The 23,280-nt window shown below is 42.5% G+C and overlaps 1 protein-coding gene and 1 long non-coding RNA gene across 5 annotated transcripts in view; one reads left to right on the plus strand and one right to left on the minus strand.

The window, feature by feature from the left end:
* Positions 1-2,838: 2,838 nt before the first annotated feature.
* LOC127058284 (uncharacterized) lies at positions 2,839-5,438 on the minus strand. The gene is made up of 3 exons (XR_007776332.1): positions 5,367-5,438; positions 4,568-4,884; positions 2,839-2,943 (listed from the first exon to the last, which is right to left on the minus strand). It is a non-coding gene; the product is annotated as an uncharacterized LOC127058284 (long non-coding RNA).
* Positions 5,439-7,485: 2,047 nt separating this feature from the next.
* Positions 7,486-23,280, plus strand: part of MYO1E (myosin IE) — a 160,115-nt gene continuing 144,320 nt past the window's right edge. The window contains exon 1 of one of the 4 annotated variants that reach the window (XM_050967908.1): positions 7,486-7,775. In XM_050967908.1, coding sequence (XP_050823865.1) covers positions 7,773-7,775 — 3 coding nt within the window. In that variant the 5' untranslated portion in view covers positions 7,486-7,772. Of the gene's footprint in view, positions 7,776-22,120; positions 22,522-23,280 lie in introns of those variants that run through there. The other 3 variants (XM_050967910.1, XM_050967907.1, XM_050967909.1) reach the window with 3 other exon arrangements.

The raw sequence follows: 23,280 nt of genomic DNA on the forward strand, positions 1-23,280 counted from the left end.
ACAGAAAACTAAGAGATCTGATCTATAAAAACAGTTTTGCAATTGCTGATGAAACTTGGTGCAATATGGTGAACAGATGGAAGGAGAAAACAGGTTATTTTAATACGAGTGTCAGCTTTTGAAGTTCAAAAAACCTGTGAGGGATATCCTGAAAAAGTATCAAAATACACCTCATGTTCATGCATTAGAACATGTTTCAAGGCACTACTTAGAAAACAGAGCATTTTTGTAGCAATATGTGTGTTCCACTTACAGCATAGCATTCCATTAATAAGATTTTTTTTTTTTAAAGACAGCCCCATTTTAATGAGAAACATTGTAGTAAGTGGCCAGGACGCTGACTGGGACTGAGGAGACCTGACTTCAATTCCCTGCTCTGCTTCTGCTTTGCTGGGTGCCCCTGGGCAAGTCTCCTCTGTGCCTCAGTTTCTCCATCTGTAAAATGGGGGTAATGATTCTGCTCTTCTTTCTAAAGTGCTTGGAGATCTATGATTAAAAGCATTATATTAGAGATAGGTATTATTATTATTTACACATTCTGACACTGTACAGATACCAAGGGCCGAATCCTACAAACTGTTCCTCACAAAAGTCATCTCCATTAAGACTATGTTTATACTACTGCAGTAAATCGATCTACGCTACACAACTCCAGCTACGTGAATAACGGAGTTGACGTACCTTAGGTTGAGTTACTGCGGGGTCTACACCGCGGGGGGGTTGACAGGAGAAAATCTCCCATTTACTTACCTTAGTATTCTCAGTGGGGGTAGAGTACAGGGGTCGAGTGGAGAGCTATCTGCTGTCAATTTGGTGGGTCTTTATTAGACCCTCTAAATTGACCGCCGGTGGATCAATCACAGAGTGTCGATCCCTGCGGTAGTGTAGACCTGCACTAAGTGTCATTAAGACAAGGATTATTCATCTGAGGGCTATCCTCACAACAGTCTGTGAGGTAGGTTTGGTTAGCACTATTATCACAATTTTACAACTGGGGAAATTTAGCCGGTGACATTAAATGACTTGCCCAAAGAGGTCATACAGTGAATCAGTGGCAGAGCCTGGATCTGTGCTCCTTCCTCTAGTCAAACTGCATGTTAATGGCCCTGACACAGCAAACCATTTAAGCACAGCTTAATTGTAAATATGTGAATAGTCTCATTAACGTCAATGGCCCTATCCCTGATTTATATCACTAAGGACCTGGATATTGTTCCAAAAACTCAAGACAAAATATTAAACTATTTTAAAACATATAATTGATAGTATCTCTTAAATGTGGTTTGTTTTTTTACCTCAGCTCACAATGGCTTCATCTTAGCAAAGTTGTGCATCTGTAACTCCCGCTGAAGTCAATGTCTAAGTGCAGAAAGACTGCAGGATTAGTCACAGATGTACATTCAAATACAAATGGCCCTAAAAGCCACCAAAGGCACTGATTCGTCTGAAACAATATTTCCAAATATGAAATATCCAGTTATTTGTCATTTCTAATTTAAACACATCACTCTGTAGACCAGTGGTGGTGCTAGGCCATTGCTGGCCCTAAGCAAAAATACTTGCAACTCCACCCCCTCACACACACACACACACACACACACACTAATAATTAATAGGGGGCCACCTTGAACTGCTCAGGGTCCTAACCAATTGCATATTCTGCTTATATCTAGCACTGGCTCTGCGGTACATACTCAGATCTCTCTCAAAACAGTGAGCAGAGCAGTCATGGCAGGCATTTTGGGATACTGGTGGAAGCCAGTTATGTTGACAAAACAAACAGCAGTGTCTATAGTGTGGTTTGAGCATTGGCCTGCTAAACCCAGGGCTGTGAGTTCAATCCTTGAGGGGGCCATTTAGGGATTTGAGGATTGGTCCTGCTTTGAGCAGGGGGTTGGACTAGATTATCTCCTGAGGTCCCTTCCAATCCTAATAATCTATGATTCTATAATGCTGAGACCTCACACACCTCCAATGACATTCTGAGGCAGTTATCTCATCCTGAATGATACAGGGGGCATGTCTACGTTGGCCCAAAGTTCGGACTAAGTGTCTGAATGGCAGTGCGCACCAAAATGCTGCGCTGTAACTCCCCTGTGTGGATGCTGCAGGTGTAAACTTAAAAGGTCCCCAGAGGGAATATACCTAGTAGATCTGGTATGTAACTGTTCTTGTTTAGAGAACTCATGACCTGTACGTTCTTACTTGCAGCACCCACAAGGGGGAGTTACAGCACAGCACTTTGATGCCCACAGTTATGCATGCCTCCTTAGTCTGAACTGTGGGGCAATGTAGACATGCCCTTAGAGTTAGAGTTCTCACCAGCTTCTTCGCTGCCAGGCTTGCAATGGTTTAAATCTGTTGTCAGCTTTAAGCTCCATGATATGATTTGTTTACTAGCTCTGTACTGTGGGCCAAGTTCTACAAGCCTTCTCCAGGCCAGAGCCCAGGACTGGGGAGTATATCTACACTGCAGTTAAACACCCACAGCTCACAGGGACATGGGGCTCGGGCTACAGGGCTGTGAAATTGCTGTGTGGATATTCACAGGACCCCACAAGAGGGGGAGGGTCCCAGAGCCCAGGTTCCAGCCTGAGCCTGAACGTCTAGACCACAATTTTAGAATCCCGCTATCTGAGCCCGAGCCAGCTGACACAGGCCAGCCATGGGTGTTTAATTCCAGCATAGACAAACCTTGGGATTTTGGTCTACTATATACTGAAAATGCACTGGGCAAGGACCTCAGGATTGGGCTCTGTGTGTCTAACAGGCAAGCCTCAGTAAAGGCATGATCCAAAGCCCATTTAAGTCAATGGAAATATTCCCACTAACTTGATCAAGCCGTAAATTCAGCACTTTTTCAGGGACCAAGTCTCCAGCATCTTGTCCACCAGCATTTAAATTCCACGCAGCTCTCTGCAGTTCTGAAAGTGTATGTATGTCCTGTAAATAATAACAGCTACATGTCAGAACTAATAGTTATATTCCCTCTCTATGTATGTGTGTAATATCCATTAATGTTAATGGATGTGCATCAAAAGAAAAATATAATTCTCAGGATCAGATCCTGAGCTGGTGTAAATTGACATAGTTCCACTGAACCTAGTAGAGGTCCAGGCCCCAAATGTTTAACCTTTTAAGTCAGTAGTTATTTTAAATTAAGTTTACTGCTGTTTGATATGATACAGTAACTTAAAGCACAAGACAGTAAGTCAATATTATCAGATTTACCAGAGTATTATTTCATGAGTTCTTTTCTGGATATTCTACATTTGTCTTATTGCAGCTACATGGATATCTCACAGCTGTAAGTTCCATACCTGATTGGAAAGATACTCACTCACTTGAGGCCTACCACAATTTCTGTCTCATGTGAACCTGGAATACCTCACTGTTATTCCTGTAAATCATTGACGTCAGGAATGCAAAACTTGAAACTAAAGATAAAGCTGCATGCAAGATTAAGGAAACAGACATACATAAATTCAGGTCTGATCCCATTTTGTTGTTGCATACCTCTCCTTCTGCCACACACTGAAAGCAGCCATTGCCACGCACATTTTATTTCTGGGGGGATGAGAAGAAGGATGTTCCAATGATTTAGGCACTAGCTTAGGACTTCGGAGGCTGGGCTCAATTCCCTGCTCTGTAATAGTTTTCTTGTGTGACCTTGAACAAGTCACTTAGTTCTCTGTGCTTCAGATACCCATCTGTCAAATGGGGACAATAGCACTGCTCTACCTCACCGGGGTGTTATGAGGATAAACAGATTACAGATTTTGAGGTGTTCAGATTCTATGACAATGAGGGCCATACAAGTACCATGCACAGTTTTCCACTTGCCCCTTCTTTTAAGTCACAATGGTAGCAGTTCTGTTCTGTAACTTTCATAAAATTGAAATCTACCTAAGGTACATACAATAGGATCTGAGCACCTCACAGTCTACAATGGATTTATCTTCACAACACCTCTGTGAGGTAGGGAAGTGTCAGGGAACTCAGGCACAGAGAAGCTAAGTGATTTGTCTTAAATCCACACAAGAAGTTGATGGCAAAGCAAGGACTCTAAGGGCTTCCCAAGTCTTAGGCTAACGCCCAGACCACTGGACCATCCTTCCTGTCTCAAAACAGTCCAGGAATACCTTTGGAGATGACACAATGTTGTGACAAGGGGTCCTTTGAGAGTGCGTGGCAGGGACAAACTCAGGAATCACAATGTTGCACTGGAGCATTGCAACATACCAGGATGGTGTTTTCGAGTGATAGAAATGTTATTGTCATGACTTAGTGTGAGGATGGGTCAAAAAACAAGAAGCCTATCACTTTGCTACATCAAACAAGCCCTCACACTACGTAGCCACATCATGAAGTTTTACAGGTTCCCTAAAATGACTGCAGCACACCTCCATGAGGGATCATCTGAGAATATGGGGATGATTGTGGAAATGCTATGATGGGGGGAAAATTGACATAACAACACAACACAAACATCACCATATTGTCATGCGACAGAGAGGGGCAAAGTTCAGACAGACTCAGTCATATTAAAGCTGCTGTGTTCACTCACCAGTGTTGGATTAGGGCAGGACATGGCTGCCCATTCTTCCCTTGCATCCTAGCAACCTCTCTGCTGGATGTCTCTGCTCGGCTTTTTAATATGTTTTTACTTCTGGGATAGTTGTATGCAAAGATTCATAGAGCGCAGCTAGACAGCCTGGATGTCCATCCGTCCCTTCCTGCTGCTAGTGGAAGCCAGGTCCTCTCTCTCTCCATGGGGCCTGCTGCCACTAGGCCTGGTAGATGGGAAGAAAACGGCTGCTGAGAGTTGTTGCCAGGACGCTGTCTCCATAGAAACCTGCAGCTCAATCAGAGGGAGCCAGGGTTCTCCCAATAAACAGAGGGAGAGACTTATTTATAGGAGGCAAATATTCACACGCTGTCCAGCAACCAGAACAAATCCCTTCTTATCACCGTTTCCTCACAATCTATTTCATAGCAGTGTCAACACGTTGCAGAACAGGGAGGGGAAAGACCCAGCAAATAAAAACCTTATTCCATATGTTACAGCATGAATGACTAACAGTGACAGATTCTAGACACACTATTGGGCCAAGTATAAATGCAGTGGCTGTGGATAGCCTGCATTCTATTCAATACAGTCTGCTGAAGCTCTGCTCTAATCAATCTCTTGCTTGAGAAAGGTGATCAATTTAATTGGAGTTACTCCAAATTCCTACTGGTGTAAACAAGATGAGAATGTGGACAATAGGGGATTTTTCCCCACAGTGTATGGAAAATCCTGGTAGAATATAGGGCTGTCAAACTGTGCCAATTTGAATCAGTGAGAAGTTAAAAAAATTACTTACATTTTCTATTGGTCTCAAAGCCAGCATATTATTTTGTGCCTGTAAAAGCAAGTGTGTGTGTGTGTGAGTGTGTGTGTGTTAGAGCCCATAAAGTGTACATTGACCTACATTTGCATGCACAAATCAGATATATAAGCTATGAGAAAGAGTAGCCAGCAAAAATGGTGAACATTGGGTCTTCTTCTGCTCTCAAGCTGGTGTGATTCTGTTGACATCATTAGAGTTACAGTGGCGCAAACCAAAAGTAAGTAAAATCAGATCTATTGCAGCAATCCGAAAAATAGAGTCTAAACTGCGTTTGCTTTTGGCTGAAATAGATATCAAATCCCACTACTGCTGCCAACACATGTCATCACAATGCTAACCATATGGTACGGCTGAAGGTTAAATAGCATCCTGACATGCACATACTTTTAAATAAAAGTGACTAAGGTCTGAACCTATAGGGCATTGATGACAGATTTGTCCTCGCCATACTCGATAGGCATGCCTAGTAGGTATAACATGAGACACTTTCAAGAAGTCAGCCATTCCTAGGGAGGCCACTTTGACTGAACAACGGCTTCCATCCATTATCTTCTAGCCAATCTCCAATTAAACTTGCCATTACCAGATGAAGACCACATAATGACAGATTTGTCCTCGCCATACCCAGCAGTCCAGGTCGATTGTTTCTGTCTGGTTATGGTGAGAAGGGGTTAGTCCTCAGTGATCACTGGCACTTTGCACAGATTTAGGTGGAGTATAGTGTTCTTTATCACATCCATGACATGATGAATCATTGCCACAGACTTGGAGTCATCTGGAAAGACAGTAAAAAGCACATTGATGACTGGAGCGAAGCCTGGCACTAGCTGCTTCATGGCATGGTAAGTTGCTTAGGAAATATCTTCATCTCCATTGAAGGTATCCAGACTTGCTGCTTGCCTAACTTGTAAGCCACCTGCATTCTTCTTGCAGGGCTTCGGTAATCAGTAGGCAGTCAGTTTTGATTCAACATTTGCAGCAGGGATTCATTTTCTTAAGATCACTGGAGAGAAAATTGTGTAAGACTCAGAAACTGATGTCAAAATCTTCTTCACTGATACTACAGTCTCACAGTCAGGGGTCAGAATTCTATGGACATCTCCCTCCACTTAAGTACTGGGAGGCTGAAAAAGTGGTATCCTACTTCTGTGGAAGGAGTCTGTTGCTGTGGTGGGGCTGGGATTGTGGTCTGTGATGTCTATGGCCACAGTAAAGAACAATACATCACAAAGCTTTAGAGAACAGACTACATTCTCATCCTCGAAGTGTTGGTATGCAGTTTGCTGGTAGAGATGGCCAACGCTCTGTCATAGGAGATGGCCAATCCAAGCTTAAAAAAGGTATCTGGTAGCTCACTTTTTCATGTCTGTGCATGAAGTGTCAAACCAACATAGATAGGCAAATGCATTTCCCATGCTTTGTTGTGGTACAAACTTTCTGTTCCTTCACGGTGACAGATATTGCTGTTGTATTGCAACAGTTGTACCAAAGTAAATGTAGCTGGATGAATGGAAACTTGCTCTGAGTGAGTTTTAATGTTTGGACCATCCCATATCATGGACATCAGTGCCAATAGTGACTTGGTAACAGATTTTTTTTGGCATCCTGGGTCAAATGGGCCATGAAATTCTGTTTTCATTTGAAATATGTCCCTTTGAATAATTGTTGCTGTTTGAGATAGGTCAAGGCTTCTCAAACTGGGGGTCAGGACCCCTCAGAGGGTCGTGAGATTATTATGTGGGCAGTCACGAGGTGTCAGCTTCTACCCCAAACCCCACTTTGCCTCCAGCATTTATAATGGTGTTAAATATATAACAAGTGTTTTTAATTCATAAGGGGGGTCACATTCAGAGGCTTGCTATGTGAAAGCGGTTACCAGTACAAAAGTCTGAGAATCACTGGGTGAAGAGCGTCTTCCTCACAGTCTTTCTCACATGGAGTTCATGTACAATATCCTGGTTAAAGGCAAGGAGCACATCATGGGTGCTTGGAGATCTGGAGTATGTGAAATTATATGGGAATTTAGTTCAGTGCTGTGAATGCGCCCTGCCAGTGTCATCCCCAGCTGTTCTAGTCTAGCTGTATAGAGCCTTTTGAAGTCTGCTAGTTTAAAGAATAGAGCCATTGTCTCTTCAATGTATGCTATCAGTTTAGCAAAGGCAATCCCACATGACATCTTCTCTGTGTTGCTTTGCTCAGTTTTCTTCTCCCTGGTTTTGCTGTAGAGAGACACCAAACATCTTGCATGATACTTTGCCTCTTGGGCCTCTTAATCCCCTCCACTTAGTTTTGCAACCAAGTGCTGGTTTTGCAGAGGAAGTGCACTCTTGTGGACTCGACTATCAATGCTGAGGTTAGAAGCTTCATGGAAGTCTTCCAATGGTGAGCTCATTTCACAAATAAAGCACACTTCTTTTTCTGGAGGCCCTTTGTGTTCATCACTTAAACCTGTGTATTTCCTCTGCAGTTCATCAAGGTGCTCCACGGCTTACTCAGTTCTTTTTTTTTAAATCCTCAGTCCTTTTAAGTTTGGTCCTGTTGTAACTTGATGTAGCAAGATTTGTGCTGTCCATTGTTCTTGATCAAACTCTTTTCAATACCATCACCATCATTTAATATGAATATTTTTATGAATATGGGAAGTGCTTTCACTTTATGGAAATGTCTGATATTTTCTGCTAGAGTTTGATAGCCAGATCCAATATGCTTTCTTTTCAATTCTGCTGGATTAACTAACTCTGCACCTGTGTCTTCCTGACAAAGACACACTTCAGTCAGTAGAGGAGTGGGATGTCTGTGTTGATGGAGCTGGCTCTTGAACCAGTTTGTGTCTTTTTGAGAGGGGAGAACCACTAGTAGTAGCCATGGTAATCTAATATTTTTTACTACAGTGCATAGCTATTACTCAGTCACCAAGCAGCTTTCACACAACCAAAGTAGCATCTGAAAGAAAAAGAGAAACGTGATTAAATTCTTCCAAGAACACACTGGCAATTAAAATTAGTACAAAATGTCTCCTTACAGCAATTTTAAGATCACGTTGAAGCAAAACCAAGAATACATCCCTTGTGTGCAGAGGCAGCTATAGGCATTTTGCTGCACCAAGCACGGCAGGCAGGTTGGCTGCATTCGGCCCTCGCAGCGACCGGCAGAGTGCCCCCAGTGGCTTGCTGCCCCAAGCACGCGCTTGGCATGCTAGTGCCTGGAACCGCCCCTGCTTGTGTGTCCAACGGTAAAACCGTAATTTGACAATAAGGACAATAAAGTTAAAATGGCTGCCACAGCCAACATGGCATGAGCTGGTGATGTCTCCATATCTAAAAATCTTTATTAGGTCATGCCCTAAGACAAATTTCATGCTTTTACATAAAATGCACAATTCCGTCTTTTTTTTTCTCCCTCGCAGATCTGATCAGTTAAATATATAGGTGCAAAATTCAACCTTTGGAGGACCCCGCATGCCCCAGAAGCCCCGTAGTAGCCTTCCTCAAGGGTCACAGAAGTAGCCATCCTCCCTAAGATCCACTAGTTTGCTTTATTACTCCGGCTTGGTGCAGGGAGAAGCATATTTAAAACTAAATGTATATTCAAGGCATTTTTAGTTTAAAAGAAAATTCTTTTTAATTTTTGTACTCTTCTTAGAATCATGGCTTACCATTAAAATTTATTTCCACATTGGTTTTCTTGTACTCTTTCTGACACACAATGCTCCCCTGATTCTTTGTAACCGAATTTAAACTTAACATGGTTATTAAATTCACTTCTTTAGTGCACGACCAACATGACATGACAACATGACAAAGCACTTGGTGTTTGTCAATTAACTGCTGCTGCAGAGGGAGCACCAGAGGAGTAACTGTTTTTGTGGAAGACCAATTAAAATGTTGCATATTTTATTGTGTATTTAGTTATTTACTTATACTACTTCCTACTGATAAGTTTCATGGTCCTGCAGTCCTGACTTAGGTGAATATCTAATTCAGTTCAGTCAAGAGTTTTCCCTAAGTATCAGACCCAAAGAAGTAGTTTGTGGGAGTTAGTTTGTTTATTTAAGAGGGAAAATGAAGAGGATGTTCTCCACCATCTTAGAATAATCTTAACGTAGGTAAGAGTCGGAGCATACACAATGATATTCCTTTTCAAAGTGTCTCAATAAATTCAAGCAATTAACCACATTTAAAGATCATTTTCAAGTACAGGTTGAATCTCTCTAGTCTGGCACAATTGGGACATTACCGGTGCCGAACCAGAAAATTTGCCAAACCACGGGAGGTCAATATTGTAGCGAGCGGTTCTCTTTTTATTTTTATCTCTCTGAGGCGAATAAACAGAACAACATTTGCAACGCCACCTAGCCAAGGCTTACCATCTCTCTTCATAACAAAGTGTTAGTGTTGTTACACAATTTTACTGTATTGGCACAAGGAAATAAGTAGATAAAAGTTTTAAAAAAACATAAAATAAAATCACGTCCGACTATGGATGTTGCCGGACCAGAGATGCCGGACTAGAGAGGTTCAACATGTAATTGTTTAGGGTTTTTATTTTTATTTTTTTTTGGGTCATATCATATTAGAAATTAGAAAGACAATTGTTTTCCTTTGACATTGTGAAAATATTGATTCATTTTTTGGTCTGAGTGAAAATTAGCTCATTAAACAACTCCACCTTATACAGAATGCTACATTGCCAAACACCATTGTCGTTGTACCTGTAACCATATTTGTTTGATATTGTCAACAGACAGCATAACAATATTTTTGTGTGCTCCCACAATATATTTATTTTCTGATAATGAAGAGACAGACTGCATTCTCAAAAGATACATTTAGCAACTTTCCCTGTTGAGATCAATAACAATAACCACCATTAATGAAACGGTACTGACCAAAGATTTCAGTCAGAAGTGAAGACTCATTTTAAATAGTGGCAATATAGGTACAATTTTTAGCTTAAAAACTTTGAATTGATATTCATGAATGTTTCTACTGAGGACAAAAGGGCAAATTTTATTCTTATTTACTCTGGAGTAACTCAGGTTCACACCATGGAAATCAATGGAGTTGCTTGATTTTTATACCAGTGTAAGTGAAAGCAAAATTTTGTATAAATGGAATTTTGCAACTAATTTCAATGGGAGCACGAAAGAAGTCTCTGGGCCTAGGGTGACCAGATGTCCTGATTTTATGGGGACAGTCCCAATATTTGAGGCTTTTTTGGATATGGGCTCCTATTACTCACAACCCCGGCCCTATTTTTCACACTTGCTATCTGGTCACCCTATCCGGGCCTAAATTTGAGATATCCCTTAATCAAGTCCAAAGTCTCTCTAAGTGGAGATTATGCTCTCAGTTAGACAGTGTATAGCCAGAGGAACTCAATTGACTTTGTTATTATCATCATTTATTGTTCCAGTAACACCCAAAGACCCTACTTTGCTAGGCAATTTATAAATGCATAGGTAAGCACGTGTTTAAGCATGTGTTCTTTCCTTTAAGGCCAATAGTAGGAATAGGGGACGAAGGTGTCAGATTCACAGGACAACAGTAATAAGATCACATGGTTATACTGACTTACAATGTGGAAAACCTGATTGTTCCCATTATTTACATGTTTTTTACATGTACTACATTTATGTCTACACTACATTTATTCCTATGTAACTGAAAGTAGAATTTAGCCCTCTGTTTTTTAGCAAAAATGTTTAAGGGTATGAAAGTATATAATGCTTTGAAAAGCAAAATCAAGCCAGAAATACCCTCTAAAGTTTGCTTAACTTATACCATTTGTTTTTTCTATAATATAATATATACATCTAAGATATACCAAAATGTGTGGTTTGCAAACTGAAAATCTTACGTTTGCTAATGATTATAAGCACTATTTTAGCAGTTTTCAAGCATTTGAATATTAACAAAATTAGTCTAATTAATAAAACAGAAACCTGTGGTTTGCATAGTGGAAAATTTGTTCTAAATATATTTCAGGAACTTCTAACAAAAAAGCAGCAGTGCATTTTTTTTTTTTTTTACTGTCAGCTTTAACCAATTAAAAAGCAGACAGAGCAGTGCCTATTTCATGAAAACTTCAAATCTTTTCCAGATTTACAGAGTTCCTATAGGAATGTTATCCTTTGAAACTTCAGTACATTTTGAGATTGAAGGTCAAGTGAAAGTTGTATTCTGCAAGGTTTCCAAATGTTTAGAAATATGTTCTTGGCAAAAACAGTTAAAGCCCTAGATATTTCAGGGCTCGATCCTGCTAGGTGTTGATCATCCTCGCCCTTTTCCAGCAAAGCAGTTAAACATACTTAACATTAAGTCAGTGAGACTACTCATACACTTGAAGTTAAGCTCATGCTTAAGTGTTTTGTTGGATCAGGGCAACAGCACTCAGCACCTGGCATGTACCAACCCCACAGTGTTTAAGTCAAGAAAATGTCTCTTATATAGTCAGATCACATTATTTCATGGGGGGTATATGAAATACAGATTTGTATGACAATGTACAGGGATGTAAATTCCCTTTTGAATCCTACTTCACGTTAATTTGGATAGGAAAACACTCCTTTCTGCCATGGTGTTATGGTTGGTTCCATAAAGACACTATCGACTAGGTTTTGTTTTTTTCATTGATCAACATTTAAAAAAATGAAGTGTGACAGAGCACCTTTAAAGTAGTATGTCCTATATTATTTGTTTTAAAATTCTTTATAAACCTCTATAAAGGGTTTTCTGCTGCCCTGGTTATAGTTCTGAAGGTTTTATAGACACCAGTTGACCCATGCTCTGAAACGTGCTGCTGCAGTTTTTTTTTTCTTGTTTTTTTGCAACGCAAGCCCAGGGTTAGTATCAAATCAGTGGATCCTGGGTTTGTAAGCCCATAGTCTGAGCATCCACACTCATTGGTGACTCTAGGTTTAGAATTTCTGGACCTGAGCACCAAACCTGAGCTTCTGCATTCACACTGCAGTATGCAGACCCCAGTGAAATGGCCATATCCCAGGCTTCCTAGCACCCCCCTCACCTTTCACCGATCTGGCTCACTGTGCAGCTTAAGAAAATGTGACTATCACCCCGCACGTTACAGAGAGTTGTCGCAATCTCCCAATACATCCTGCTGAGCCATCTTTTAGGTCTGTGTGCATCCAGAGCCAGCAATGTGGAGAAGCAACTGTGACATTCTATACCTTGGGGTAGCATGCACCCTGTAATGGTGCGATGACTCACCCTGCAGTGCTGTCAGAGTCTGGAGCCTGGCGTCACTGGCCTAGTGTCCCTCCCTTGGGTTCCAGAACTCTTAGTAAAGCTGTTGATATTCCCTATGTAGTCTGGTGCTTCTGGAGCAGGGCCAGAACAGACTGGTGGATCATATTGTTTTGAGGACCTGGTATGACCAGCAGTGGGTCCAGACTTTTCACATGAAGAAAGCTATACTTCTGAAGCTTGAGAGCAACTTTCAATCAGAAAGTATGCCTATCACAGCTGGGGCAGAATGCACCCAGGGAACACAAATCAGGGTGCTCTGTGCTCCTACATTATGGACTTGCTTGGGACAATCGAAGAGGGATAATAGTATGTTTATTAATATGTTTGTATAATGCTTACAGTAAATGAGCTACTATCACATCATACAGAAATGGGGGTATTTATCACCATGTATTGTACTTATGGGTGATATGACTGATTATGAACTGCGGGAGGATTGATTGCTGTGCATTATACTTATGGGTGCAGTGACTGATTATAAACTGGGGAGGAGAGAATCTGGCACAAACTGTGGATTTACAATATGGACAGATGTAGAAAAAATATTGAGTAATTGTGTTAATACAACTTCCCAGCTGTCCCTTATCATGTGTTTATCTTTATTATTTGAACTACACATTATACGATGTGATGCAGTTATGGTAACCAATCAACGTTCTTTATAAAATAAAAGCCTTTTTTGTGAACATGGATGTTCACATTATTAAACCATTGCCAGGCAGGGCAGTTACCTAATAGCACACCAACACACCAGCAATAAACCGACACCAAATTAATCAATTTTCAAATAAAACAAAGTGCATAAACCAAACATTAAACAGCACAAACAGAGGGCCAACAAATAAATTCCCTAAGTTTGTGTGTCCACTGTCCCCCCATTCTCCTTACCCTTTCTTCCACATTTAGCATGCATTTGATGCCACTGCATGGGGGTGGAGGCCTTCACAGGGGTTGGACCCCTGCAGGGGGAGGGGTGATCATGGGAGTGAAAGCTTGCAGGGGAAGGGCATCATCACAGGGGTGGGCATATGCAGCAGGGAAAGGACCTGCATGGGGGTGGAGAACTGCATGGGCAGATTTGCCCTGTCCAGCTGCTGTTAAGTCCTGGATGTATGGGCAACCCAGGCACTGTTCCTGGTCTGCAGAACATGGTACTGTGGAGGGGACTCAGGATGTGCTGGGGATGCAGCAGTAGCCTGTACTCTGGTGGCCATAAGCGTAACCAGCCTCTCAAACAGATCTTTCTGCTGCACTCTTATCTTCCTTAGCCAACATTCCTGTTGTAGAAACTGCACTGCAAAACTCTCCTTGTGCACTGCAATTCTGTCCTCTTGCTCTGCCTCCCTCCAGCACTTGCATGGCCATACAGCTGACTGGTGAAAGCCTGGGAGGGAGGCAGAATGGCGTGCTTGGGGAAGAGGTGGGGATTTGGGGAGGGATCCAATGGGGCAGTGAGGGGGTGGGGCTGGGGGCAGGGCCAGCATGGGGATTTGGGGAGGGATCCAATGGGGGAAGGAGGCAATGGAGTCGGGGCAGGCAGGGGTGTGAGCCCCTCCAGGCTCCACCAGTGCGCGGGAGCGGAGGGCAAAATTGCTTGTTTGTCCTGTGTCCCAACCGAACATTGGTCAGGACGCGGGACAAAGCAGCAAATATTGGGACAGTCCTGATAAAATCGGAACATGTGGTCACCCTAGTCTGGGCTCAAGCCTGAGTCTGACCCCAAGCTTACACTGCAGTGTAGGCATACCCATAGTTTTAAAATTTACAGTATTTTTAAATGAACTCAGATTCCATTTTATTGTGCTGGAGCTTCACAGACATCTTGCTCATATATTATTAGACTGAGAATCTCAAGTGTTCATAATTTTCACACACAGTGCAGTGAACTGACATTTGAAAGGAAATGCCTTCCTTCAGATCCCTGCACAGCCGCTGAATAAGTATCATTCAGTTAATGTGATCGGCTGGGGAATTAGATGTTTATCCTTAATGTAAGCTACATTAAACCACTGTGTTTAAAGGCATGAAAGGGGCTAGACTATGCCTTGTACACATGCCCCACAGCAAACAGCAGTGCAGAGCCACACTGCTCTGATGGAAAACTGGGAGGCATTTAGCCCAGAGGAGGCAAAACTCCTCCCAGAGTGATAGGGTGCAAGACACTGAGTGGCTGCTATTGGACCCCTCTGTGAGGTGCAACTTGTTGCTCTTTGTCCCACTGTCCATTGACTGGCATGTCATTCCACTGGCCACTGTACTGGTGGGGCCAAAGGCATAGCCCTACACCCTTCCAGGCTATGTCTGCACTTCTCAGAACTCAGAAAGTGCAATTCTGCCTGGCCCTTACATGAGCTAAGTAATGAGGTATGGGGAGAGTCCTTGTATCTTTTCTCACCACTGCAGGCTGTGCAAAGGTAAGGCAGAATCTGGCCCTGTGTGACTTAGGCACTGTGCACAGAGGGAAGCTTTATCAGTTATACCCTACTTGAATTGTGGGAAAATTGTGAAAAAAGTGTGGCTGAGTTGCAGACAAGCAATGGAAAATGGCAGAAAATAATAATGGACCTTATTATATGCAGTAATAAAATCCATTATTATTTATCCACGATTTTCTTCTGTCGGCCACCTGGGGCTCAGATCAGGGGCTCCTCTCACTGTCAAAACTGCAGTCAAAGCCTAATATTGTGGAATCCACAATTTCTGCAATATTGCAAGCTAAGCCGGTTATTAATTATACTAGTATAGTTATACTATGGTTATCAAATTATTTAAAAAAATTGCAATTAATCACAAGATTAAAAAATTAGTTGTGATTTATCACAGTTTAGTTTACATTTATGGGAGATAATGCTGCCTGTTTCTTATTTACAATATCACCTGAAGGTGAGAACAGGTGTTCACATGGCACTCTTGTAGCTGGCATAGCAAGGTATCGTGACAAAGTTCCTCCTCTACCTTGGTGGGTCCTGCGCTTATTGGCAGATTTGCTCGCCTCACAGATTCACCCTGTGGGTCGGAAAACAGCCTAGAGACCTTCCCCTTTGTTAGAAGCCACAGTTCAGGTCAATTCCTCCTGTGTTTCATCAGGACTTGGGAGGTTTGGGGGTAACCCAGGCCCACCCTCTAATCCAGCCCTGTGGACTGCAGCTGTCTAGAGTGCCTTCTGGTACAGTTGCACGACAGCTACAACTCCCTGGGCTACTTCCCAATGGCCTCCTCCCAACGCCTTCTTTGTCCTCCTCACCACCGGACCTTCCTCCTGATGTCTGATAACCCTTGTACTTCTCAGTTCTCCAGCAGTATGCCTACTCACTCTCAGCTTCTTGCACATCTCTTGCTCCCAGTTTCACACACACACTTCCTCTCCCCTGGCTCACTTTGGCCTGACTGGAGTGAGACCTTTTACAGCATCAGAGGGACCTTAATTAGAGTCAGGTGCTTAACAGCGTCACTTGACTCTTAGCAGGTTAATTGGAGTCAGGTGTTCTCATTAGCCTGGAGCAGCCCCTGCTCTGGTCACTCAGGGAACAGAAAACTGCTTATCCAGTGGCTAGTATATCTCCCTTCGACTACTCTGCTGTTCACAACTGGCCTGGGTCTATCACAGTATTTATATGCAAGATATGCTAAACATTCACATGCCCCTTCATGCTTCGACTTGCAAACTCTAAAGTTTCACATTGTTTTGTTTTTGAATGCAGTTATGTAAAAAAAAAAATCTACATTTGTAAGGCACACTTTCACGATAAAGATATTGCACTACTGTACAATGTGAGGTGAATTGAAAAATACTATTTATTTTGTTTATCTTTTTTACAATGCAAATATTTGTAATAAAAATAATACAAAGTGAGCACTATCCACTTAGTATTTGGTGTTATAATTGAAATCAATCTATTTGAAAATGTAGAAAAAATTCAAAAATATTTATAATTAATTTAAAATGGTATTCTATTATTGTTTAAGAATGCAATTAAAATTGTGATTAATAGTGACTTTTTAAATCTAATTAATTTGTTTTGCGTTAATCGCATGCCCTAAGTTATACCAAAATACCCTGCAACACTTCTTGTGTAGACTAGGCGTTAGCTAATGCAGTTATCAGCTTCATTGCAGGATACATTCATTGGCTCTGATTCTCATTAACATTAAGGCCCCTTTTCACCACTCTGGCAGTGCACAGGGGCCTTAAAGTGGACACAATGTAAAGGCCTCTTTACACTGGTAGGATAGTGTAAAGCAATCTTAGGCCTTGCCTACGTGGGAAAGATTTTGTGGTATAAACTAAGGAGTGAATTTAAACTAATATAGTTATACAACTATAACCTACTAGAGTGGACACTTTGAGTACCATATAACAGTGCCTTTTTCAATTTAGTTTATGTCACATGGGAAAGGTTTTCAGCTGAACCAAAAAAATAACATTCTTGTACCAGAATAAGAATATCCAGATGGGGATTTATGCCTGCATAGTTATAACTGTATAACTATATTAATATAGTAAGTATACTGGTTTAACTGGTAAAACTGCCATGTAGAAAAATCCATACTGTAAACAAGAATCAGGCTCATTGTATATAAATAAAATATGCCTAGGTATATTTCAGACAGTGATTTTAAGATATCCCTTCTATTCACACTGCTCACAAAGAACTGAATCTCATAAGATTCACATTTCTCTTGTGCCTCCATTGTTTTTTCATTAAGGAGTAAGAAGAGAAAAAAAAATATTCTGTACTGTAAAACACTCCCACCCCACCCCAAAAGCTGGCAGGTTGTAATTCTCAGAGAAAATACGTTCACAAATTCTAAAAACGATTTACATTTATTGTCAAAAAGAGTATTTTCTTTTTTCTCAGACACTCTGTAATTTTGCTCTGCTGATCTCCTCTTTTTCTGACTTGAATTTCTGCAGTAAACCTTGCTATGGGGTTCACTGTTCAATCTATTACATAGCTACTTTAGATATAAACCATCTCACATTTCCTCTGTAATGGTTAGAAATATCTTTGTGATAGTGTAACAATCATCTCATGTAGCACTATAATAAAGCCTTACTTCCTAGAAGTTTTATATACAATAGTTTGCTCTCCTAATACCTAAGGCTGTGTCAACATTTGAATCTTAAACAGACCTTCACCAGGGTTTAGAAATCTGCTGTAAAAATTCCTTCTGTGCTGAAACTCAGCCAGATTTGTTTTCCCTATACTGCTCAAGGTGAAGAGAAAAAATATAGAAGTCTTGTGGATTCAAAAGATGTTTTTAACTCAGACTAAAATAGCAAATTTTATGATGCATATCATCTATCCACTTGAAGGTACTACAAAAAATAACAGAAATATTTCATTTTTTAAAGCAGTTATTAAACTATGATTTTTGTATCCAGGATACAGTTTATTCTTAATATTATTACTTGTATGGCACCAGCACCTAGAAGCCTGACTCAGGGATTGAGGCTCTATTGTGCTAGGCACCGTATGAACACAAAGACCCTGCACAAAAGAGCTCACAATCTAAGGTCCCAATCCTGCAAAAACTTCTTCATAGATATAGAGGCTAATAGCTCATAGAACATCAGGGTTGGAAGGGACCTCAGGAGGTCATCTAGTTCAACCCCCTGCTCAAAGCAGGGCCAACCCTCAGGCAGATTTTTGCTCCAGATCCCTAAATGGCCCCCTCAAGGATTGAGCTCACCACCCTGGGTTTAGTGGGTCAATGCTCAAACAACTGAGCTGTCCTTCACACACTGAGCCCCATAGTGCATACATCTAATCAACTGTGTAGGTCTTTGCAGCATCAGGACCTCAGTGCATGATGAGAGACAAGAATGGGTACAACAACCAGACAGGTGGAGCACAAAGTCACAGGAAGATGATTCTAATTAGTGTAATAAGCAATGGTCACAGTTTCTGATTGCTGTCAAATCTGTCTTATCATAAATGAAAATGAGTTAGTTCACAGCAGAGATGAATGATGTTTACCATGCATCTGGAATTAAACTAGCACCAGAAATCCCACACCTCTCAATTTCCCTTGGTCTCTGAGTTTAACTTTTAGAATATTGTAAGTAATTTGGAATTGGGATTGTCTCTGGGTGTATTATTAAATTCAAGAAGCCTGTAGGCTCTTAATTAATTAATAATTAGAACAGGTGTGTGGCAGCCACATTAGAATCAAGGCAATAATATTCTATTAGGTCAACAATATACATTTTAATATTGTATATGCCCTAACTACCAAGAAAAATGATCAGTTGGGTCAAGACCAGTGGTGTACATAGCCTGATACTTTGTTTCCAGCAACAGCCAGTACTAAATGATTCAGAAGGAAAAACAAAAAAACCCCACACAAAACCCCATCACATAAAAGGCAAGTATTTAATTACCTACTCATAGGGGAAGTTTCTTCCTAATCTATATCAATTTGTGGTTGGTTTAGGCCTGGAAGCATGAGGGCGTATAAAGCTGTGGATGTTCTTAAAAATAATGTAAAAGTCTCATCACTTGGAATCCTATTAAGCACATAGCCTCCTTGATATCTTATGGCAGGTTAATTATGTGCTGCACAAAACAAAATGTTTTATTTTATCAGTTTTATATTTGTTGTTTAATTGAATGACCCAATGTTTTGTATTATGAGAAATGGTAAATAGGATCATATGACTTACCTTCTCTGTACTCAGTTATTTTTTAGAAACTAATTCTGTCTTTCTTATATCTCTAAACTAAATAGCTCTAATCTTTTCACTCATCCCTATATGGAAGTTTCTCCATGCCTTTGATCATCATAAACAACAGCTCCAGACTGTCAGTCAATTCAGTTTTGTAATGGTGTTGAAGACAGTTGGGTCCCATCTACACTGATGGTAGTTTGGGCTATCTAGAGTAAGGGACGTGTACAGGGAAGGATTGTACCTGAGCTCCTTGGTGCACAGGCAGTCCCCATAGCGCATGCATGGAGGGAGAAGTCCCTGTGTTTCCTCAAGTTCAGGGGAACTTGCGCCTTTCTCCCCTGTACATTAAACAAAGGACAGAGAATCTGGCTCTAGCAGTTGAACTATTTTCAACATCTTTTCAGGTGAGCCTATTCCTGACAACTATTGTCAGTAATGGGTCAGTGTTCTAGTGTAAATGGAGCCTAGAAGTACTGATAAAACAGAACTGAGCACAACAGGTCCCTCAAATTAAGTGTCCAACAGGAACAGAGTTTTCCTTATTCTTCCCCAACCCAGTCTCTCTCTCTTCTTTATTTATGTAATTTATATTAAGATTATTTTAAGGAAATAAGTTTTAATATTAATACAAATGCCAAGTACAAAGTAGATACAGAAACATGTACATATAAAACCTAGATAAATTACTGATATACTGTATTGCTTACATTCATGAGTATAATATATCCATAACAGGTTTCCTCTCTGGATTGATTTCTGTTTTTGCTTTTCTTTAACTTGTTCTCTCTCTCTCTCTGTCTTACAAGGTTTACATAACTTTTTCCAAGTTCAAGTGAAACACTGAGCAAACTATTTTTCCCAGTTCCAATAAAACTGCTGCTACTCACCTTCTGCTGGAGAATAAAGCATGAAGCTCAGCTCTTACTAACCAGCTCACTTTTAGCACTATCAGATAAGTTTGTGTTAATAATAGTCTGTGGATATATTCACTATCCAATTTATTTTTCAGTTAAACTGTTTTTCCATAAAATCACTATTGAATAGTCAGGGCCAGCTCCAGCGATTGGTGGCAGCTCTACCACCGCTGCTTCATTCTTGGGCTACAATTCGGTGGCAGGTCCTTCCCTCCGAAAGGGACTAAGGGATGTGCTGCCCCTTTCCATTGGCTGCCCTAGGTACCCTCTTGCTGCGCGGGTGCCTGGAGCCGGCCCTGCAAATAGTGCCCAGGCCTCCAATGCAAATCATACCTTTTACTTGGTCAGTAATGTAAGCAGAGTTGAGCTGAGGAAGCAATGTTTTGATTTTTCAAAACCAAAACCAAGCATGGCTCAGATCCAAAGGAGCTGTTCTATTTTATGCAAACCACTAAAGTTTGTGGGACTAAAGGGGAGTCCAGATAAATCATGTTAGTTCCTTTTCTATAATGAACAAACCAGGGTGGTCTGGATATTGCAATACCGCATCAATCAGGTTTTATGTTTGCAAATCAGATCAGGTCTGGATCTTCAGCTCATTTGAGAACCAAAACAGGAGTGGCTCAGATCCACCTTGCATACTAACACCCCAGTTCTGCCCTCAGATCCATGAAGGCAGACCCATTTATCTCTAGAGATCTCCACTGACTTTCTTCTACCTACTCAAGTCCAATTGCAAGACCAGGTCACATCCCAGGAGTGGTTCAGACCTCTGTTGTATTTTATCCAGGCCACTAAAGTTTCAGGAAGGCTTGTTGGATAAAAAGATTCCACTTATGGCTAATCTCTAAATTATTATAGAGCTGTCTTTGTCTGCTTGGAGCTTTTTTTTTTTGTTTGTTTGTTTTTAAATTAACCGCTGCCTGTTTCTACTCTTTCTATTAATCATTGTCCTTAACAGGCAGTCATTAACTGGAAAAAAAAATAATTTGCAGTGGTTAACAAATAAATAATAGCTATGGGCAGTGGTTTTAAAAAATTGTTTGGAAGGAAAACAAACATATTATGTCTCTAATTGTAAGATTATTATTTATTTTTGTTTTCTATATTATGTTCTGATGGTGCTTATATGCCCCAGTTGGGATCCATTGAAGCCAATGTTATTATTCCTAAGCTTAAAGCACATTCAGAAGTATTTTCAGTATCAGAGCCCTAGATCTTAAACTTTTGGGGACAGAGATTGTATCTTCTTAGGACTTCAATACCTAGAAAAGTTGTAGTTTGAATTATTCTTAACCAGGACAACCTAACTGGTATGGATACCTAACCTGGATACTGGTATAAAGATGCTTTGTCCTTTTCCTTAGCAGAATGAAAGTGCTTTATATTGATATAGCTATTCTCATTCAGGTAGGGGAATATGCTTTTGTGCAGGCATAAAGGTTTACCAGTACAACTACATCAGCCAGGGGTGTGAAAAAATCACATACACCCCTAGCTGACAGAGCTATGCCAGGAAAACCCCAGTGCAGAGGGCAAAAGAGTGCTTTGGAGAGGTAGAGTAGCTATGCCAGCGGAAAAACTCCTATCAGCATATCATGCTGCATCTACCCTAGGGAGCTCTGCTGGCATAGCTATGGTGACAAAGCCTCTGTAGCGTAGACGAGGCCTCAGTAACAGCATTGAAGCTGTTGGTCATGGCTGCTGTTGAGCAAGTGCTCTGGCTGGCTATGGCTTGTTCTGGACGGGAGCACTGGGACACTGCCAAGGGCACGCCCAGGAACAAAAAACAAACTCAAGAAGTTGCAGGGGGCAGACAAAGACTACAAAATCCAGAGGCCCTTGTGGCTGCTCCAGCAGCAGCTCCACGCGGCCAGCTGCTAGGATCTCCCTCAGGAATGACGCTATAAAAACAAACCGTGATTGGCTAGGTCCGAGCTGAATTCTCCATTTATGGACAGAGTGGCTGGTGCTGGGCATCGGCTGCACAGGCGGAGTGGGGCTCTCGCTCCCACTCCCGGGCCGGGCACACACTCCGCTGAGGAGCCGAGCCCCGTCAGAGCATGAGAGGAGCCTCCAGCCTGACACCCGCCCGCCGCATGGGGTCCGCGCTGGCCTCCCCTCTGCGCCGCTAAACTTGGGTCTCAGCCCCCACTTGGCGGACTTGGAGGCTAACCGAGGGGGAGGAAACCAGCCCCGTCCCCGCCTCCCGGATCCCGGGCAGCCTGTGCGGAGCAGCAGCGGCAGACGGGGCAGCGCAGCGCAGCGCGATGGTGAGTGACGGAGCCGGGCTGGCAGGCGGAGACCGGGCCAGGCGTGTGGCTCAGCCCGCGGGAGGCCGGGACGGGTGCGGGGCGCAGGGGGACAGGCAGATCCCCCGTGCCCTGCCTGTGGGGGGCACCGCGGGAAGGGTGCAGGGGTGACTGTGCCAGGCTGGTTACCACGGGCCGGGGGACCTGCATGGTAGCCCCCCCCTTCCCTCCCCGCGGCGTTACTGCGGTTACCGTGCCCGCCCTGTCGGTGTGTGCCGAGCGGGCTTTCGGGGCACACACCCCGCTCCAGCCGCGGAGCCCTCCTGCAGCGTGTGCCTGGCGCCCCTTCGCTCGCCCGGCCGCAGCCCCCTGCTCTGGGGTGCAGAAAGTTCCTGCCGGCGGCCCGGGTCCCAGGAACAGCAGGTATCGTCCCCCGGGTGGCACTTCGCGGTGAGGATGGAGTAGCTCTTGTCAAGCAGCCGGGTGCTGGCTGCCCCGAAAGCGGGACTGGTTCGCCAGGTGCCAGCCTAAGCCGGGCAAGGACAGGCAGCGCCTGACGTGGGCAGATCACCTGGGGAGAGCCGTGTGGAAAGCATCCGGGAGCAGCAGCCTCCCGAGCCGGTATGGGGTAGGGAGAGCTGGCGGGCCCGGGGAACCGACAGGGACATCGCTTTAGGTTCCCTCGCTCGAATAACTGCTCCCGATTAGCACTGGCTGCCCACTTTGTATCAGGCGGAACGGGGAGTGGCAGAAACAGGGCAAAGGGGGAATTAAAACGTT

This window comes from Gopherus flavomarginatus, chromosome 9 (assembly GCF_025201925.1).
Source record: "Gopherus flavomarginatus isolate rGopFla2 chromosome 9, rGopFla2.mat.asm, whole genome shotgun sequence".
Lineage (NCBI taxonomy): Eukaryota > Metazoa > Chordata > Testudines > Testudinidae > Gopherus > Gopherus flavomarginatus.